At 41.0% G+C, this 16,528-nt stretch overlaps 1 protein-coding gene across 2 annotated transcripts in view; it reads left to right on the top strand.

Annotated features, from left to right (window-relative positions):
* Window positions 1–5,791: 5,791 nt before the first annotated feature.
* Window positions 5,792–16,528, top strand: part of FMO4 (flavin containing dimethylaniline monoxygenase 4) — a 22,642-nt gene continuing 11,905 nt past the window's right edge. Inside the window, exons 1-5 of one of the 2 annotated variants that reach the window (XM_021682638.1) lie at window positions 5,792–6,169; window positions 7,585–7,724; window positions 8,917–9,054; window positions 11,045–11,233; window positions 11,865–12,027. In XM_021682638.1, coding sequence (XP_021538313.1) covers window positions 8,923–9,054; window positions 11,045–11,233; window positions 11,865–12,027 — 484 coding nt within the window. In that variant the 5' untranslated portion in view covers window positions 5,792–6,169; window positions 7,585–7,724; window positions 8,917–8,922. Of the gene's footprint in view, window positions 6,170–7,584; window positions 7,725–8,605; window positions 9,055–11,044; window positions 11,234–11,864; window positions 12,028–16,528 lie in introns of those variants that run through there. The other variant, XM_021682637.1, reaches the window with a different exon arrangement.

Raw genomic sequence — 16,528 nt, 5'->3', positions numbered from 1 at the left:
GAGATGAACCATGAGAGACTGTGGGCTCTGAGAAACAAACTGAGGGTTTTAGAGGGGAGGAGTGTGTGGGGATGGGTTAGCCCAGTGATGGGTATTAAGGAGGGCATGTATTGCATGGAGCACTGGGTGTTATATGAAAACAATGGATCATGAATCACCACATCAAAAACTAATAATGTACTATATGGTGACTAACATAACAGAATAAAATTAAATTTAAAAAAGCCAACTCTCTACCTACTTCAAACTTCCACCTGAGCACTTGACCTTAGGCAAAGGAAAAACACTCAGCCCCCTAATTGATCACTCTCCAATTCATGACAACACTACTGCCCCCAAATCCTGATAGATTGCTCTAATTCCTTCCCTCCCCAGTCTCATGTCCTAGATGACTATTTTATATCATCACCTCTCACCACATCCTCCACCACTTCCTTTCTCAGCTCACCCTCAGATAAGAAAATAGTGACAATTAGCAGAGAGCGTCACCAGGTTCCCACCACCATATTTCCCAATCCACCTGGGGCTGTGTCCATATACTCTTTCCTGTTACTAAGTGTGACTACCTATGCTCTGAAAGGCAATTCCTACTAGTGTTCTGGATTCCATCCTTTCACAATTACCCAAAAACATTTCTCCTATAATTTGTCCAGTTACCCTCCCAAGTTGTTGATCTTTCCCTTTCTCCTGGACCATTCTCCACAATATATAAATATGGCATAATATTCCTGTTTTTTGAAAACCCTCCCTGACCACACATTCCCTTCAGCAAATGCTTTTATATATCAGAGCAGCACGATCTAATTCATGAGTTTAAAAGATCGTTCTGGAGAATAGATTATAGGGGAACAAATGAAAGTAAGGACACTAATTAAAAGGCTATTTCAGGAGAACAGTTTCAGCAGTAGCAAACTAGATAATACTGAACGATCTTAAAAAATGAACTATTGGGACTTCATCAAGATAAAAAGCTTTTGCAAAGCAAAAGAAACAGTCAACAAAACCAAAAGACAACCGACAGAATGGGAGAAGATATTTGCAAATGACATATCAGATAAAGGGCTAGTATCCAAAATCTATAAAGAACTTATGAAACTCAACACCCAAAGAACAAAGAATCCAATCAAGAAATGGGCAGAAGACATGAACAGACATTTTTCCAAAGAAGACATCCAAATGGCCAACAGACACATGAAAAAGTGCTCAATATCGCTCGGCATCAGGGAAATCCAAATCAAAACCTCAATGAGATACCACCTCACACCAGTCAGAATGGCTAAAATTAACAAGTCAGGAAATGACCGATGTTGGCGGGGATGCGGAGAAAGGGGAACCCTCCTACACTGTTGGTGGGAATGCAAGCTGGTGCAGCAACTCTGGAAAACAGTATGGAGGTTCCTCAAAAAGTTGAAAATAGAGCTACCATACAATCCAGCAATTGCACTACTGCGTATTTACCCAAAGATACAAAAGTAGGGATCCGAAAGGGTACGTGCACCCCGATGTTTATAGCAGCAATGTCCACAATAGCCAAACTGTGGAAAGAGCCAAGATGTCCATCGACAGATGAATGGATAAAGAAGATGTGGTATATATATACAATGGAATATTATGCAGCCATCAAAAGGAATGATCTTGCCATTTGCAACAATGTGGATGGAACTGGAGGGTGTTATGCTGAGCGAAATAAGTCAATCAGAGAAAGACATGTATCATATGACCTCACTGATATGAAGAATTCTTAATCTCAGGAAACAAACTGAGGGTTGCTGGAGTGGGGGGTGGGGTGGGAGGGATGGGGTGACTGGGTGATAGACACTGGGGAGGGTGTATGCTCTGGTAAGCGCTGTGAATTGTGCAAGACTGTTGAATCTCAGATGTGTACCTCTGAAACAAAATGGCAGGAGGGGAAGAATGAAGGGGGGGAAATCGGAGGGGTAGATGAACCATGAGAGACGATGGACTCTGAAAAACAAACTGAGGGTTCTAGAGGGGAGGGGCATGGGAGGATGGGTTAGCCTGGTGATGGGTATTGAGGAGGGCACGTTCTGCAGGGAGCACTGGGTGTTATGCACAAGCAATGAATCATGGAACACTTCATCTAAAACTAATGATGTAATGTATGGGGATTAACATAACAATAAAAAAATAAAAATAAAAACACTGACCGATCTTAAATTGGACCCTTGGATGCTGGAAGACTGTGAAAGAATAGGGTAAACTAAGGAGACCTCACAATTCAATGCAATTTATAAATTTGGATTGGCTGTTTAATCAGGAAAAATATAACTATAAAAAGTGGAGTGTGGTTCAAAATATGCAAATCAATTAATGTGATACATCACATTAACAAAATGAAGGATAAAAGTCATGTAATCATCTCAATAGATGCAGAAAAGCATTTGACTAAATTCAACACATTTTCATGGTTAAAACTCTCAACAAACTAGGTACAAAAGGTATTTATCTTAACATAATGAAGGTTATATATGACAAGCCCATAGCTGACATCATACTTAATGGCGAAAAACTGAAAACTTTTCCTTTAAGACCAGGAACAAGGCAAGGATGTCCACTCTTGCCACTTACATTCAACATTGTACTGGAAGTCCTAGCCAGAGCAATTAGGCAACAAAAAGAAATAAAAAGCATCCAAACTGGAAAGTAAGAAGTAAAATTATCTGTTTGCAAATGACATGATCTTACATATAGAAAACCTTTCAGACTCCAAGAAAACAAAAACAAAAATCCTGCTAGAACTAATAAACAAAACTACAATGATTAAAACAAGATAGTACTGGCATCAAGACAGACATAGACCAATAGAACAGAATTTGAGCCCAGAAATTAATCTCCAACAAGGCTTCCAAGAACACACAATGGGGAAAGGATAGTCTCTTCACAGATGATGCTGGGAAAATTGTATATCCACTTGCAAAGGAGTGAAATCAGAACCTTATCTCACACCACACACACAAAATTAACTTAAAATGGGTTAAAGACTTAAACATAAGACCAAAAATATAAAACTCCTAAAAGATAAAATAGGGAAAATCCTTTCGACAGTGGTCTTGGCAATGATCTCTTGGATATAACACCAAAGGTACAGACGTAAAAACAAAAACAGACAAGTGGGACTTCATCAAACTAAAAACCTTCTTCACAGCAAAGAAAATCATTAACAGAATGAAAAGACAACCTACAGAATGGGAAAAATATTTGCAAACCATACACCCAATAAGGGGTTAATATCCAAAATATGTAAGAGACTTCTACAACTTAATAGCAAAAATAAAACCAAATAACCTGATTAAAAAATGGGCTAAGTTCTTGAATGGACATTTCTCTTAAAAAGACATACAAATGACCAACAGATATATAAAAAGGTGCTCAAAATCACTAATCATCAGGGAAATGCAAATGAAGACCACAATGAAATATCACCTGTTAGGATGGCTATTATCAAAAACACAATAAGGGCGCCTGGGTGGCTCAGTCGTTAAGCGTCTGCCTTCAGCTCAGGTCATGATCCTGGGTCCTGGGATCAAACCCCGCATTGGGCTCCCTGCTCCATGGGAAGCCTGCTTCTCCCTCTCCCACTCCCCCTGCTTGTGTTCCCTCTCTTGCTGTGTCTCTCTCTGTCAAATAAATAAATAAAATATTTAGAAAGAAAAAAAAGAAGAGCGTAGAATGGTGGTTGCCGACTGGGGGCAGAGGAAAATAGGGAGTCGTTCAACGTGTGTGAAGTTTCAGTTCGGGGCTCCTGGGAGGCTCAGTTGGTTAAGTGTCGGCCTTCAGCTCAGGTCATGATCTCAGGGTCCTGGGGTCAAGTCCCGCATCGGGCTTTCTGCTCAGCGGGGAGCCTGCTTCTCCCTCTGACTGCTGCTCCCCCGGCTTGTGCTCTCTCTCCCTCTCAAATAAATAAATAATCTTTAAAAATAAATAAATAAATAAATAAATTTTCAGTTATGCAAGATGAATAAGTCCTAGCAATCTGCTGTCCAACATAGTGCATATAGTTAAAATACATATTGTGCACATCAAAATTTGTTAAAAGGGTAGATCTCACATCAAGTATTCTTGCCAAAAACAAACAAAAGAGCATGAGGAAACTTATTGAAGGTGATGGGTATGTTTATTATCCTGATTGTGGTGATGGTTTCACAAGTGTATGGAATATGTCCAAACTCCAAACTCATCAAATTACATTCATTAAATATATGCAGGGTTTTTCTGTGTATCAGTTATACCTCAAAAAAGAGTGGTGTGCCAATAAACTAGCCATGGGATAGAGAGGATCCCAGACTTAGCGTAACTGCCAATTTCCATGGTATAAATATTCCCACCCTGACCAATGAATGTCCAGCTACTGTGATATCACTGAACTTGGAGTTGGAAGAGATGCACACCTTCTCACTGTACAAGCCACTCTGGTATGCCACTAGATAAGAACGCTTTGGAGACAACTGAAGAAATTTGAAAGTAGACTGGGTATGTTGGCTGGTATTATTGAATTTATATAGATTTTCTTAGATGTAGTAATAGTAATGTGAATGTGTGGACGAGTGCCTCTATTCTTGTGAGATATATGCTGGAATATCCTGATGGCATCCCTGGTGTTTAAAGACTACACTCAGGGCGCCTGGGTGGCTCAGTCGGTTAAGCATCTGCCTTCAGCTCAGGTCATGATCCCAGGGTCCTGGGATCGAGTCCTGCGTCGGGCTCCAGAGCCTGCTTCTCCCTCTGCCCCTCCTCCCATTCATTCTCTCAATCTCTCTCTCTCAAATAAATAAATAAAATCTTCAAAAAAAATAATAAAGACTATACTCAGATGGGTGTGTGTATGTGCACGTGTGTGTGTGTGTGTGTGTGTATTAAGAGAAGAAGAAAATGTACCAAGAGGTTGATGGCTGAAGATATGGGTGAGGGATACATTGTTGTTCATTAACAAAACCGTTCTTTCAACTTTTCTGAGAGCATAATAGTTTTCAAAAGAAAAAATTAATTTGTTACCAACTGAAGATTTCATATAAAAATCTGGATTTTCATTTTCTACTGAAGAGTCTAAAATTGTAATTTGGGGCTCATGTTCTCAAATAGCACCATTTACCTGAAGCTAACAGACTGGAGATGTGCTTTCCAGTCCATCTTAACCTGGCCCTCTCCTCCTTTGAGTTACCCTCCTGACCCTTGTGGACATTGCATTTGTGCTCCTGGTCCAGAAACCATTCAATGAACTTAAGATGGCCAGCTTCCAAGCACTTGATGGAGAAGAAAAAAAGATGGTGCCTATTTAGTATTCTATTGTTGCTTCTGTAATTATTCTTTCGTACGGTTCCCTAGGCTAATATTTAAAACTAATTTTATGCTTTCTCAAACTCGTTTTACCAGCTCCCTCTGCTGACCCTTTCTAAAAGGATGACACTGCTTAAATCCCTTCTAAATTCTGGATTTTAAAATCATATTTCTGGGGTTAGAGAGCTCTAGACATGAAAGAACTTGATGAGGTGACAGTCACCTAAATTACTTTATTCTTTGGACTGCCCCTATGATGGCTCAAAGGACTAATGATGCAAAAGTGTTTGGCAGGCCGCAGGCCTGTTTCAGGAACGGCTGTGACGTTGGAGGTGACTTTGGCGCCCTCTAAAGGTTACCATGAGAAGAGCAGCCGCTGAACAAGCTTTCCTTGAAGTTTCCGGCTTTGCCGGAACTGTGACGTTTAAGAGGGTGGGGAAAAGGGGCAGAAGTAGTTTATGTTCTTTGATTCCAAAGCCAGTATTGTAACTTGTCGTTTAGCCCTCCCCTGAGATCACGGAAGTATCCAGCTCTTGTCCTACGCAACTTTTTATCCTCGGTGAGTGGGACACTTTCTGCTGTCACCAGGATGACTGGGAAGGCAAATGGTTTTGTTTCACTGAGACCACTTGATCAAAGTCAGCTTTCCTTTGTTTTCCTTTTAGAACAAAGACTTTGAGTTTTGAAAAAAATAATTTAAGGCAAACACTGTCTTTGTCTATTTGCTTTGAGAAATAATTTGTCAGAGTATCTGCTCTGTGCCAACAAGGTAAGTGTCCTGGATTATTCTTCTTTGTTGTTGTCTTTTTTTTTTTTTTTTTAATGGGGAGATGATTCCAGAAACTGCTTTTGCAGCGGATGAATATTCTCCTTGGTAAGTGCATTCCTTAGAAATGTATGTGATTCTCTTCTTCAGGAGCCTCTTGATTAGGGTTAAATTAAGGAGAAAGTCAGAAAGCAAAGGAGCATTGTAAGGAAACAAAGTTAGGTTGTAGGGAGAAACCATCTGAAAGAAAGGTGTTGGTTGGAATCATAGAATCATGGGACTTTCTATAATTCTCTTCTCACCTCTGATTTCATCTGATGGATGAGCTGGTAGTGCCAGGCATTGGGAAACATAAAATCCTCCACAGTTTGGTATTAGGAAATTCTATAACAATGTAAGGGCATTGGTGGGTGATGATAAGAAATATAAACAGATGAGATTCAAATAAATCATAATCCACCGCATGATTTGCAAATCACCCAAATCTCTCCATGTCTCGAAAATGATTCCTACATTTTCTGGTCTGGCAGGTTTGGGATGGGGTTTTCATGTCATTCAAAAGCCAGTTCAATAGTTTAGGGCTCATCTCTACCAAGGAACTCATTATAAGCAACATTTGAGCTACAGAGAACCTTCCATTCATAGCACCCTTTCTAGTTTACAAAGAGCTTACACACACCTTATGTCCTCACCCCACCCAGCCCCCCGCCCCCCCCCCCCTCCTTTCCCCCCCCCCATCCTTCAAGCCTGCAGTATCTCTCCTACCTTTCAATTCACACCTATTTTGGTACCAAATACTTGTCATTCAGACATAAAAACAATTCTCTTGGGCTGGAAGGGAAAAGGGGAAAACTACTAGAAACCTCTGTTTTACAAATGTGGGAACAATCTCACAGGGAAATAAAGATATTGTTTAAATGTATACAGCTGGTTAGAGGCGGAGGGAGAACTAGAACCCACATCTGCCCATTTCCAATTCACTCACCAACTTCCCTCAGTGATTCGAAGCCTGTTTTTTAAATCACTGCCCTCACTCGGAGATTTGTAATCTGCAAGTGTTGTGTAATTTTAAGAGACATAAATTCCCAGTTTGTTTTTGCGGCCTGAACAGTCTCTTAAGTTGGTCTGTAAAGGACAAGGTGTTCTCACCCCAGAAAAACACAGCCCACTCAGCGTCTCTAACTAGGCCTCCAGGCAGAGTTAAACAGCCCAACAGTGCTGCAAACATCTGTACCCAGAGCACGCTGCTATTACAGGAACATACCATGTGATATCATGTGTGTCCACATCTCTCCATATGGTGGCGTCTCCTTGTGGACAGTCACCGGGTCTATTTAGTACTATTATTTAGTCATCAGGTCTTCATCTTTGGGTCCCTCACACTTGACTCAGTAACTGCACTTAGAGATACCCAGGGTGCGTTGTTGAATGAATCAGTTTGCTGCCAGTCTATTCACTGTAGCCCATTTTGCACTTTACCAGTTCAATTAAGCAACCATTTCTTTTGTGTTATTACTGCAAAGACAGAGCACAGCTGAGATGTACCAACTTCAGGCTTCTACCTAGTGGCCTGAAAATTCCAGTGTTCTTATTGGCGGAGGCCATTCATTTCTGATTAAAAGCTGTCTAGAAATCCGACTCCTCAACCCAAAGGAACCCACAGGTATATATGCCTATTTATTTCCAAACTTGCTGATTAATTTTGTCTTTGTGAGATGTCTTTTCTAGGAGAAAGAGAGGGAAAGAGGGAGACAATTAGGGAGCTAGGGAATGAACACTGATAAATATTTGGTGGTAGGCACTTTTGTATAAGTAATGTCACTTCATTTAAAACTCAGACAATTCTTCAACATAGCCAATTTGCTGGGATTAACTGAGTGGTTAACCCATCTGTCAATACAAAAGCTATATTGATGTTTGCAGAAATCCAGATTATAATACCAAGAAAAACTGGCTATAAATCCCTGGGACACGTACTTCCTCCAGTCTCTACTGACAAACATGGGCTTCCACATTTCTATAAGACCTCATCTAGAATGTCCCATATAACTTTCTTTGGGGGCTTTCTTCTAAATTATGGTCAGTCTGTCTTGCCTCTGTGCAAGATTAAGGCCCGCCCTTAACTCATGGAATATCTTTGTTGTATGGCAGGAGATGACCCATGGCCAGCTATTCTTCAGGACTCTAGATGCTTTGAATAAAACTAACATTTTTGCCAGCTGCAGTTCCTAGGGTCCAGAGGGACTAGGTGGTAGCAAAGGGCCCTTTTAATACTGAGGGGATCTAAAGTCCCAAGGGGCACCTGGCTGGCTCAGTCAGTAGAGCATGCAACTCTTAATCTAAGGGTCATGAGTTCCAGCCCAACATTGGGCATGGAGCCTACTTAAACACTACTACTAATAATAAAACATGTTTAAAAATTAAACAAAAATAAATAAAGTCTCAAGGGGATCAAGGTCCTGACTATACTAATTAATAATAAGAACTAAATTTAAATGAGCACTTACTATGTAGGAGACACACTTCTACAATCCTTCCAACATATCAATCATTTCATTTCATAACAAATATTTAAGATATTATTATTATTATTATTTCCATTCCCATTGTACTCAATAGAAAACCGAGGCCCAGAGAAGACAAACAGCTAGTCCAAGGTCACACTATTAGTAAGTGACACTAAGATTTAAACCAAACACTCTGATTTCCAGAGTCTGATTTCATTTTTAACCAAAATGTGAATCTGCCTCAGCTCAAAGAGGGTGTGTATACCACTATAAGAGTTGAGTTCTATGACAGGAGGTTCCTTCCAGTCTTGTCATATAAAGAAGCTCAGCCCTACTTTCCCCCAACAGAGTACCATGGCCAGGCGAGTTGCAGTGATTGGAGCTGGTGTGAGTGGCCTGTCCTCCATCAAGTGCTGCTTGGATGAGGACCTGGAGCCCACCTGCTTTGAGAGAAGTAATGACATCGGGGGACTATGGAAGTTTACTGTGCGTAGTTTGTACCCTCCCACCTCCATCAGTCATAATCTGGCGGTCTGCTTTGTCCCTGTTCATGCATGGTGCCTTCAGCCTACCTTGATGATCACCTAAAAAAGCAGCTCACTGCAACACCACAGGCTTGTGTGCAGCATAGTGATGAACTTAGAGACTTGGCAGGGCAGGGGCAGTTGGAAGAGGGAGGAAGGAAGAGTTAAGTCTGATACACAAACATAGTATTGGAAGTTACAGTGATTTCTAGACCATGGACATCCTGAGACAAAGCAACAGTGTCGCATAGGTTAGGCTGAATGGCATTTGTGAATATGGAGCAGATGACGCTTTTGAAAGGATGGAAGTTGGCATCAGGGAGTGGAGCTCCAGCCCACAGGATTACTCAGGTCTTTGGGAAGAGAATTGGCAAGAGTGAAGCAAGAATCCAGACCCTGAAAGGTTGGGGTAGGCGGTTGGGTAGCTTTCACATTATCACAATAAAAAGAGCCAAGGCATTGATCAATCCTTCTAAGGAGTGGAATGTGCATCCTGGGGGGGTTACACCTAGGGCTAGGCCAGCTGTTAGGTGACTTGAGCAACAGAAGTAAGGGCTGGAAGTGACCAAATACCACCTGCCTCGGGCCAGGATTGGTCCTGGTAACTGGGAGTAGCAGGATCTTCAGCAGGGACCTAGGGATCCGTCCCGTTGGTGGGGTATAAAGTGTCAGAAGATAGGCGGCCTAAGTACTGGATGTTTCAGTAGTAATTGAAAAGCAACGTTCAGTGGGAGCTCATGGTGGAGGAGAGTACTTCAAACTGGTATGAGGGAAGCCTTCATGGAGAAGGTGGCATGGGCCAGTCTTTGATACACGGTGAAGAAAACAGAAATAGCAAATGTATGTAAGCAGGTTTGGTCACAACCCTAGGATTATAGTGTGCTAGGGGAAAAAGCTTCTTCTGGTGTACTGTGACCCTGATTGAGCCACCAAATGTCAATGTGGAAAGAAAACACTGGGTCTGGTTTTTGTACCTTCTGCTATTTGACCCCACGGTTGATTTGGTTTTCTTCCCCCACTCTAAAGTAATACAGATAAATTTTAGAAAATAATTTTGAGTTATTAAAAAAAAGAAAAAGAAAATAAGAGTGTCTGGGTGGCTTAGTTAAGCATTTGACTCTCGATTTCGGCTCCGGTCATGATCCCAGGGTCCTAGGATCGAGCCCCTCATCGGGCTCCCTGCTCCGCGGGAAGCCTGCTTCTCCCTCTCCCTCTGCCACTCCCTCTACTTGTGCTTTCTCTCTCTCTCTTTGTCAGATAAATAAATAAAATCTTAAAAAAATAAAATAAAATAAAATAAAATTAGAGTCTTCAGTATAAGTGCTGATGGGAAGGAGCCAATAAAGAGAAAGTGACTGAAAATATACATAGTGGGTGACTTGGGTGGCTCAGTCAGTTAAGCGTCCAACTCTTCATTTTGGCTCAGGTCATGATCTTAGGGTCATGGGATCGGGCCCCATATTGGGTTCCACATTCAGTGCAGAGTCTGCTTGAGATTCTCTCTCTCTCCCTCTGCTCCTCCCCCCAACTTGTACATGTGCTCTCTCTCTCTAAAATAAATAAATAAATCTAAAAACAAGAAAAAGAAAGTATACCTAGACAATAAATACAAAAATCAGTGAGCAGTTCTGTGAGCAAAGGCAAGAGGAAGAAGTCCTCATGAGTGGAGAGATTGAGGATGGCGAAAAAAATAAGCAAGTCAGACCGTAGGCCCCATGTTCATGGAATCACTGAATGGCAATGTTAGTCTTGGAGAGGCCTGCTAAATTTTGTTAATTTCTTTGTAGTTTGAGAAGGATACTGTGTTTAATAATTCCAATCTCACCAATGATTTCTGACAACTATAACATGGAGATCCAATGCTGTTTTCCTGGAACTCTTTGGAATTACAAATGGAATCTTTTTTCTTCCTGCCTCCCCCACCCCATCAAGCTAACTATGTTTCACCACAGGAAACTTCTAAAGATGGGATGACCAGGGTCTACAGATCATTAGTGACAAATGTCTGCAAAGAAATGTCATGTTATAGTGACTTCCCCTTCCAAGAAGATTATCCCAATTTCATGAACCAAGGAAAATTTTGGGACTATCTCAAAGAATTTGCCGAGCACTTTGACCTTCTGAAATACATTCGGTTTAGGGTAAGACAACTTGGGCTATGGAAGGTTAATGAATGGGGGCTGCCCAGTCAGCAATCTAATGGAAAGGAGATCCTAAGTAAATTTATTCCTGATTTTATATCTATCTGAATAAGGTAGATAATAAAGGCTCCTCACTTCTCCCATTTCTCATGTTTTACTCAAATAAATCATTAAGATATTGACTTTTCTGAGTCCTCTTCTGAATCCAAATTCTTATTCGGGATGTGATTTAGAAATTTTTTTCTTGAGACGAAAGGAAAAATGAATTTTGTTCATGAAACCTGCTGGGAAGAAATGACTAGGAATCTGAACCACAGAAATTATAATGAGCCAAACTCTTCCTACATTTTCCCAATGCATTCGGTATTGTAACTCATCTCCTCACTGGGAATAAGTGTTTCTTCCTTCCAGTGAAGGCATGCAGATGTCTTGGGTCCTACACTAGGACAGCTTTTGAGACTTTGTGCAGGTTACTTAATTTCTTTATCAGGAAGATAAACCAATATTGACAGACCTCTTACCCTGAGACAGGTTTGGCCCACATGAAATAACAAACATGGTTACCATACCAGCCATTTCATGAGGTCCCAAGGTGATTGACAGAAAGTGAGTGTTTGTCTGCCACTTTCAGACCATGGTGTGCAGTATAACGAAGCGTCCAGACTTCTCTGAAACCGGTCAATGGGATGTTGTCACAGAGACAGAGGGGAAGCAGGAACGAGCTGTCTTTGATGCTGTCATGGTTTGCACCGGACATTACCTGAATCCCCGTTTACCTTTGGAGTCCTTTCCTGGTGAGTCATTTCTACCTGAGACCATGTCTACTCTTCTGGGTTCTCCTTGAAGAAAGTCATTTATTTGAATTGGAAATAATTCCTAATGATTAGAGACGACTCTGTATTCACCCTAAGAAATAATATGTACAGATCTTTGAAAGGTATAAAGCACTATGTAGGTGTCTTCTTATTTACTTATTAATATAAATGCTGCCATTACTGAAGTTTATCATGCCTGTCTGATTCAAGTTCAATGATCACATAAGCCTGAGGTGTCATAAAAAAAAATGCAAGCTTTTGAATTTTGTCATTGAATTACAGGTCATTTGAATCAGGAGTGATCTGTAATTCAGTAACTTAAAGGAAGTGAGAGTATAAAGAAACTTGACAGATTTGTTTTTAAGAAACAGAGCAGCAATTATACATCCAAAGAAATAGTTTCATCCTTCAAAACAGTCACCACAATAATAATACATACATCTCTTATACCAAGGCTGTCACCACAAAGGAATTTTAGAAATTCCTTTTGGAAATGCTTTTGACTCCAACAGCACATTTTTTGAAATGTACAGTTGGCCTTTGAACATCCCAGGGGTTAGGGGTGCTGACCCCCTGCATAGTCAAAAGTCCCCGTATAACTTTTGACTCTCCCCAAAAAACTTAACTACTAATGGCCTACAGTTGACTGGAAGCCTTATTAATAATATAAACAGTCGATTAACCCATATTTTGTATGTTATATATTATATACCATATTCTGGGGTGCCTGGGTGGCTCAGTTGGTTAAACGACTGCCTTCAGCTCAGGTCATGATCCCACGGTCCTGGGATCGAGTCCCGCATCGGGCTCCCTGCTCTGCGGGGAGCCTGCTTCTCCCTCTCCCACTCCCCCTGCTTGTGTTCCCTCTCTCGCTGTGTCTCTCTCTGTCAAATAAATAAATTTAAAAAAAAAATCTTTATATTATATACCATATTCTTACAACAAAGTAAGCGAGAGAAAAGAAAGTGTTACCAAGAAGACCATAAGGAAGAGAAAATACATTTATAGTACTGTATGGTATTTACTGAGAAAAATCCATGTATAAGTGTCCCCACATAGTTCAAACCCATTGTTGTTCAAGAGGCAGCTATACTGATGATTGGCAGATCTCCATCTTTTGAGATCAAATGAGGATTATTAAAATGTAGTACAGCTACTCTTCTTCTGTCACTTATAAGTGGCTTTAAAGGCAATTGAGTAAGTGAAGTTTGGAAACTTCATTAAGGAATTGAAAGAACGTTTAAAGAAGAGTGTGAAGAATAAAACTTGCACACCTGGGCCAATAAAACAAAAAAACCAAAATGTTTGTAAATCTTATAAACGTAATCTCAAATTAACAAAATATCCCACTTTAAACAAATGTTTTAGGGATCAAGTGAGACTTCAGTGCATAATTTTGCGAAGAAGCAATTGTGTAAATGGTGGTTGGGCTTCAGACTTGCAGCAAGCCTATGGGCTAAAAACACAATGGCAGTGGACTAAAGAAATGTAGAAGCACCTTTTATAAAGAAGTTTCTATGGGGAGATGTGTTACAAGTGTCAAATAATTGATGTTTTTGGAATGTAGTGTCTTGTCAGGTTTGGCTTGGCTTACCCTCAGTTCACTTAGACTCTGACTAAAAGAGGCTATTGCAGAAGATCAGGCAAGTACTGAGAGGTGAGGATCCTTGTGGCAGTTTAAAAGTGTATAATCTGGAAGAGTTGGTTCCAAGGAAAGAGACTGGGCAAACATATAATAGAATCGCAACGTAGTTTGAGATCATTTCGAGAGCAAACGTTTCTCTATACCTTAATGATCTCTGGGGAAGAAATGATTGCATTAGAAGTATTGGTGTGCCCTTCTCTTTTGCCCCAAAGCCCAGATTATGGAAAAGGAAGAAATCCACACATACAGATTTCAGCAATCCTCCTCAGGAGGTCTAAGTTTATGACCAGACTCTAGAAGGATTTGTGACAGCAGGACACCAGGACAGATACCCCAGTTTCCTCTGTCTTCCCAGAATGAGGAATCCTGGTGAGTGGACACAGTGGAGGTTTTCTAAGGAGTTCTGATCTGCTCCAGTTCCCTCAGGGCGATGACCCTTGATGATAAGTGACCTTTAGCATACTAGTTATGAACAAAATCCTAAAGTCAGCAGCCTGGAGCACATCCCGGTTCTAATTGCAGAATCTTGGGTAAACTTCACCCAATGACTCCATTTCATAGAGCGGTCATGAGAATTCAATGAGATCATCCATGTAAAACACTCAGCGGAGGATAGAGCACATAGGAGCACTCCATCAACGTTAGCTACCAGCGCTGTGACTCATGACCTACTGGGAACTGGTATGAACCCTTTGAGAACTGTTCAGAAGGAGCTGCTTCCTAAGAGCCATGTGATTCCCCCAGACTAAGAACTATCCATCCCTCTGTTATAACTCCCGCCTCGGCAGCCATCCCACCCCAGAGTTCGAGCTCCTCCTGTATCCCAGGTGAGAACCCCTGGGCGGGTAACGCAGACACGAGTTCTGCATCCCTCTCCCACACACAAAAGGTGTGTAAGAGTGACTCTCCAACCACATATCAATTGTGATCGTTAGTTATAGATGAGTGATGCGAATGCCTAATTGTGTTTGATCAATTATTAATAAATCTCTTTAAACTTTGTGAGCATGATAAATGGAATTCAAGTGCATTTCCTAACACATAACCTTAGGGCGATAAATACAAGATGAACAAACCACAGCAGCAAAGCGTTCCAGAGATAATTAGTGACAAGGCAGACTAAGCCCCATGCCCCTCGGCAGACCCTGAGGGTGTCACTGTATAAGAGGACAATGTAATAATCGAAGGTTATAAGGATGACCTTGAATTATCAGTATGTTCTAGTTTTAGGACATAAAATATATAATACCCTTCAGAAAGATTTCTGTAAAAAAAATTAAGATTTTGATGTTTCTGTGTTAAATTGCCCAGTTGTCTGAAAACTTCTCTCCCCTAAATGTTGCATTTCCTCGGCATCAAATGATGCATTTATTATATTGCATTAGACTTCCCCAAAGTGAGGGGATGGCACTCCAGAAGTGCTCAGTAGTCCCCAGTTCTCCTCTCCCTGTCCCCATCCCCATACACGGATGTGAAATAGAAAAAGGAAAATACAGTAAAAATGAAAGCTGAACCTTGAAGTAATTTTCCGTGACAATAGTATATGTTTAATATGTGCTTACTGAATGAAGTCAGTTACCCAACAGTCTTTTATGAAAACAGCCTGAAGGAAAAGAACTAGTGTAATGATAGACGTAGGCTTTGACCTCAGCACAGTGTTTTCCAACAACCACCAAGACCTGAGGTGCTTATTTTAAAAGCAAGTTAATGTGGTATTTACAGAATAAGAACCTCCGAAAGTGGGACCCTGGAATCCTAATGTTTCCCCAGCAATGTGATTCTCATGGAAACTAAAGGTTAAGAATCATTTCCATAGTCCGAGTAGAGGCAGCCTCGCCCTGTGGTTACCATGTGGTTAAGTTCAAGTTGTGCCTCTGACGTTTATTGGCACCTGGGCAAATCCTGTGTCCCTAAGTCCCTATTTCTCCACCTGTAAAATGAAGTACTCATAGCACCTTTTTCCTAGGGTTGCTTGAGGATGAAATCAGCTGCTAGCCATAGAGTGCCTAGCACAGGACCTAGAACAGGACCTAGAACAGCTCAGTGGAACTTATGGGTGCTGGTATGAAAGAATTCTACCCACTCTTTTGCAGAAAAAGAAATGGAAAAAAAATTACTGGTGCCAAATTAAAGATAATTATTTTCTATTTCCAGGGCAAACTCAATCACTTAAGTCATTTGAGGGAAAAAAATAGCTTGAAAGGTAGCACAAAATTGGAGTCATAAAACTGGAATTTAAATCCTGTCTCTGGTACTTATTAATTATATGGCCTTAAGCCAATCACTTAACCTTTCTAAGCACTAATGGATTTACCTGTAAGACAAGGATGAATAACTACCCCCTCCAGGAGGATTGCTGCAAATCTGACTTGAGAGAATAACTGTGGAAGCACCTGGCTGAGCACAATTCATTAAGATTTTTTTGTAAAAGGTAACTTCCTGCTAAACTGTAACATGAATTCATTCTTTGAGTAACAACAATGCAATTTACCGTGCACAAAGCCATGACAGAATTATACTGGAAGAAACAGGGGAGGGTACTGGAGCATAACACGGACGTTAAAAGTCCAGGATCTTGCATCAAAGTACTTGCATTTAAATTCCCAGCTTGGGGCTCCTGGGTGGCTCAGTCGTTAAGTGTCTGCCTTCGGCTCAGGTTGTGATCCCAGGGTCCTGGGATGGAGCCCCGCATCAGGCTCCCTGCACAGCAGGAAGCCTGCCCCACTCCCCCTGCTTGTGTTCCCCCTCTTGCCGTCTCTCTCTCTGTCAAATAAATAAATAAAATCTTGATAGATAGATAGATAGATAGATAGATAGATAGATAGATAGATAGAT

This window comes from Neomonachus schauinslandi, chromosome 6 (assembly GCF_002201575.2).
Source record: "Neomonachus schauinslandi chromosome 6, ASM220157v2, whole genome shotgun sequence".
Taxonomy (NCBI): Eukaryota; Metazoa; Chordata; class Mammalia; order Carnivora; family Phocidae; genus Neomonachus; species Neomonachus schauinslandi.
This window is presented reverse-complemented; position numbering and strand designations above follow the sequence as displayed.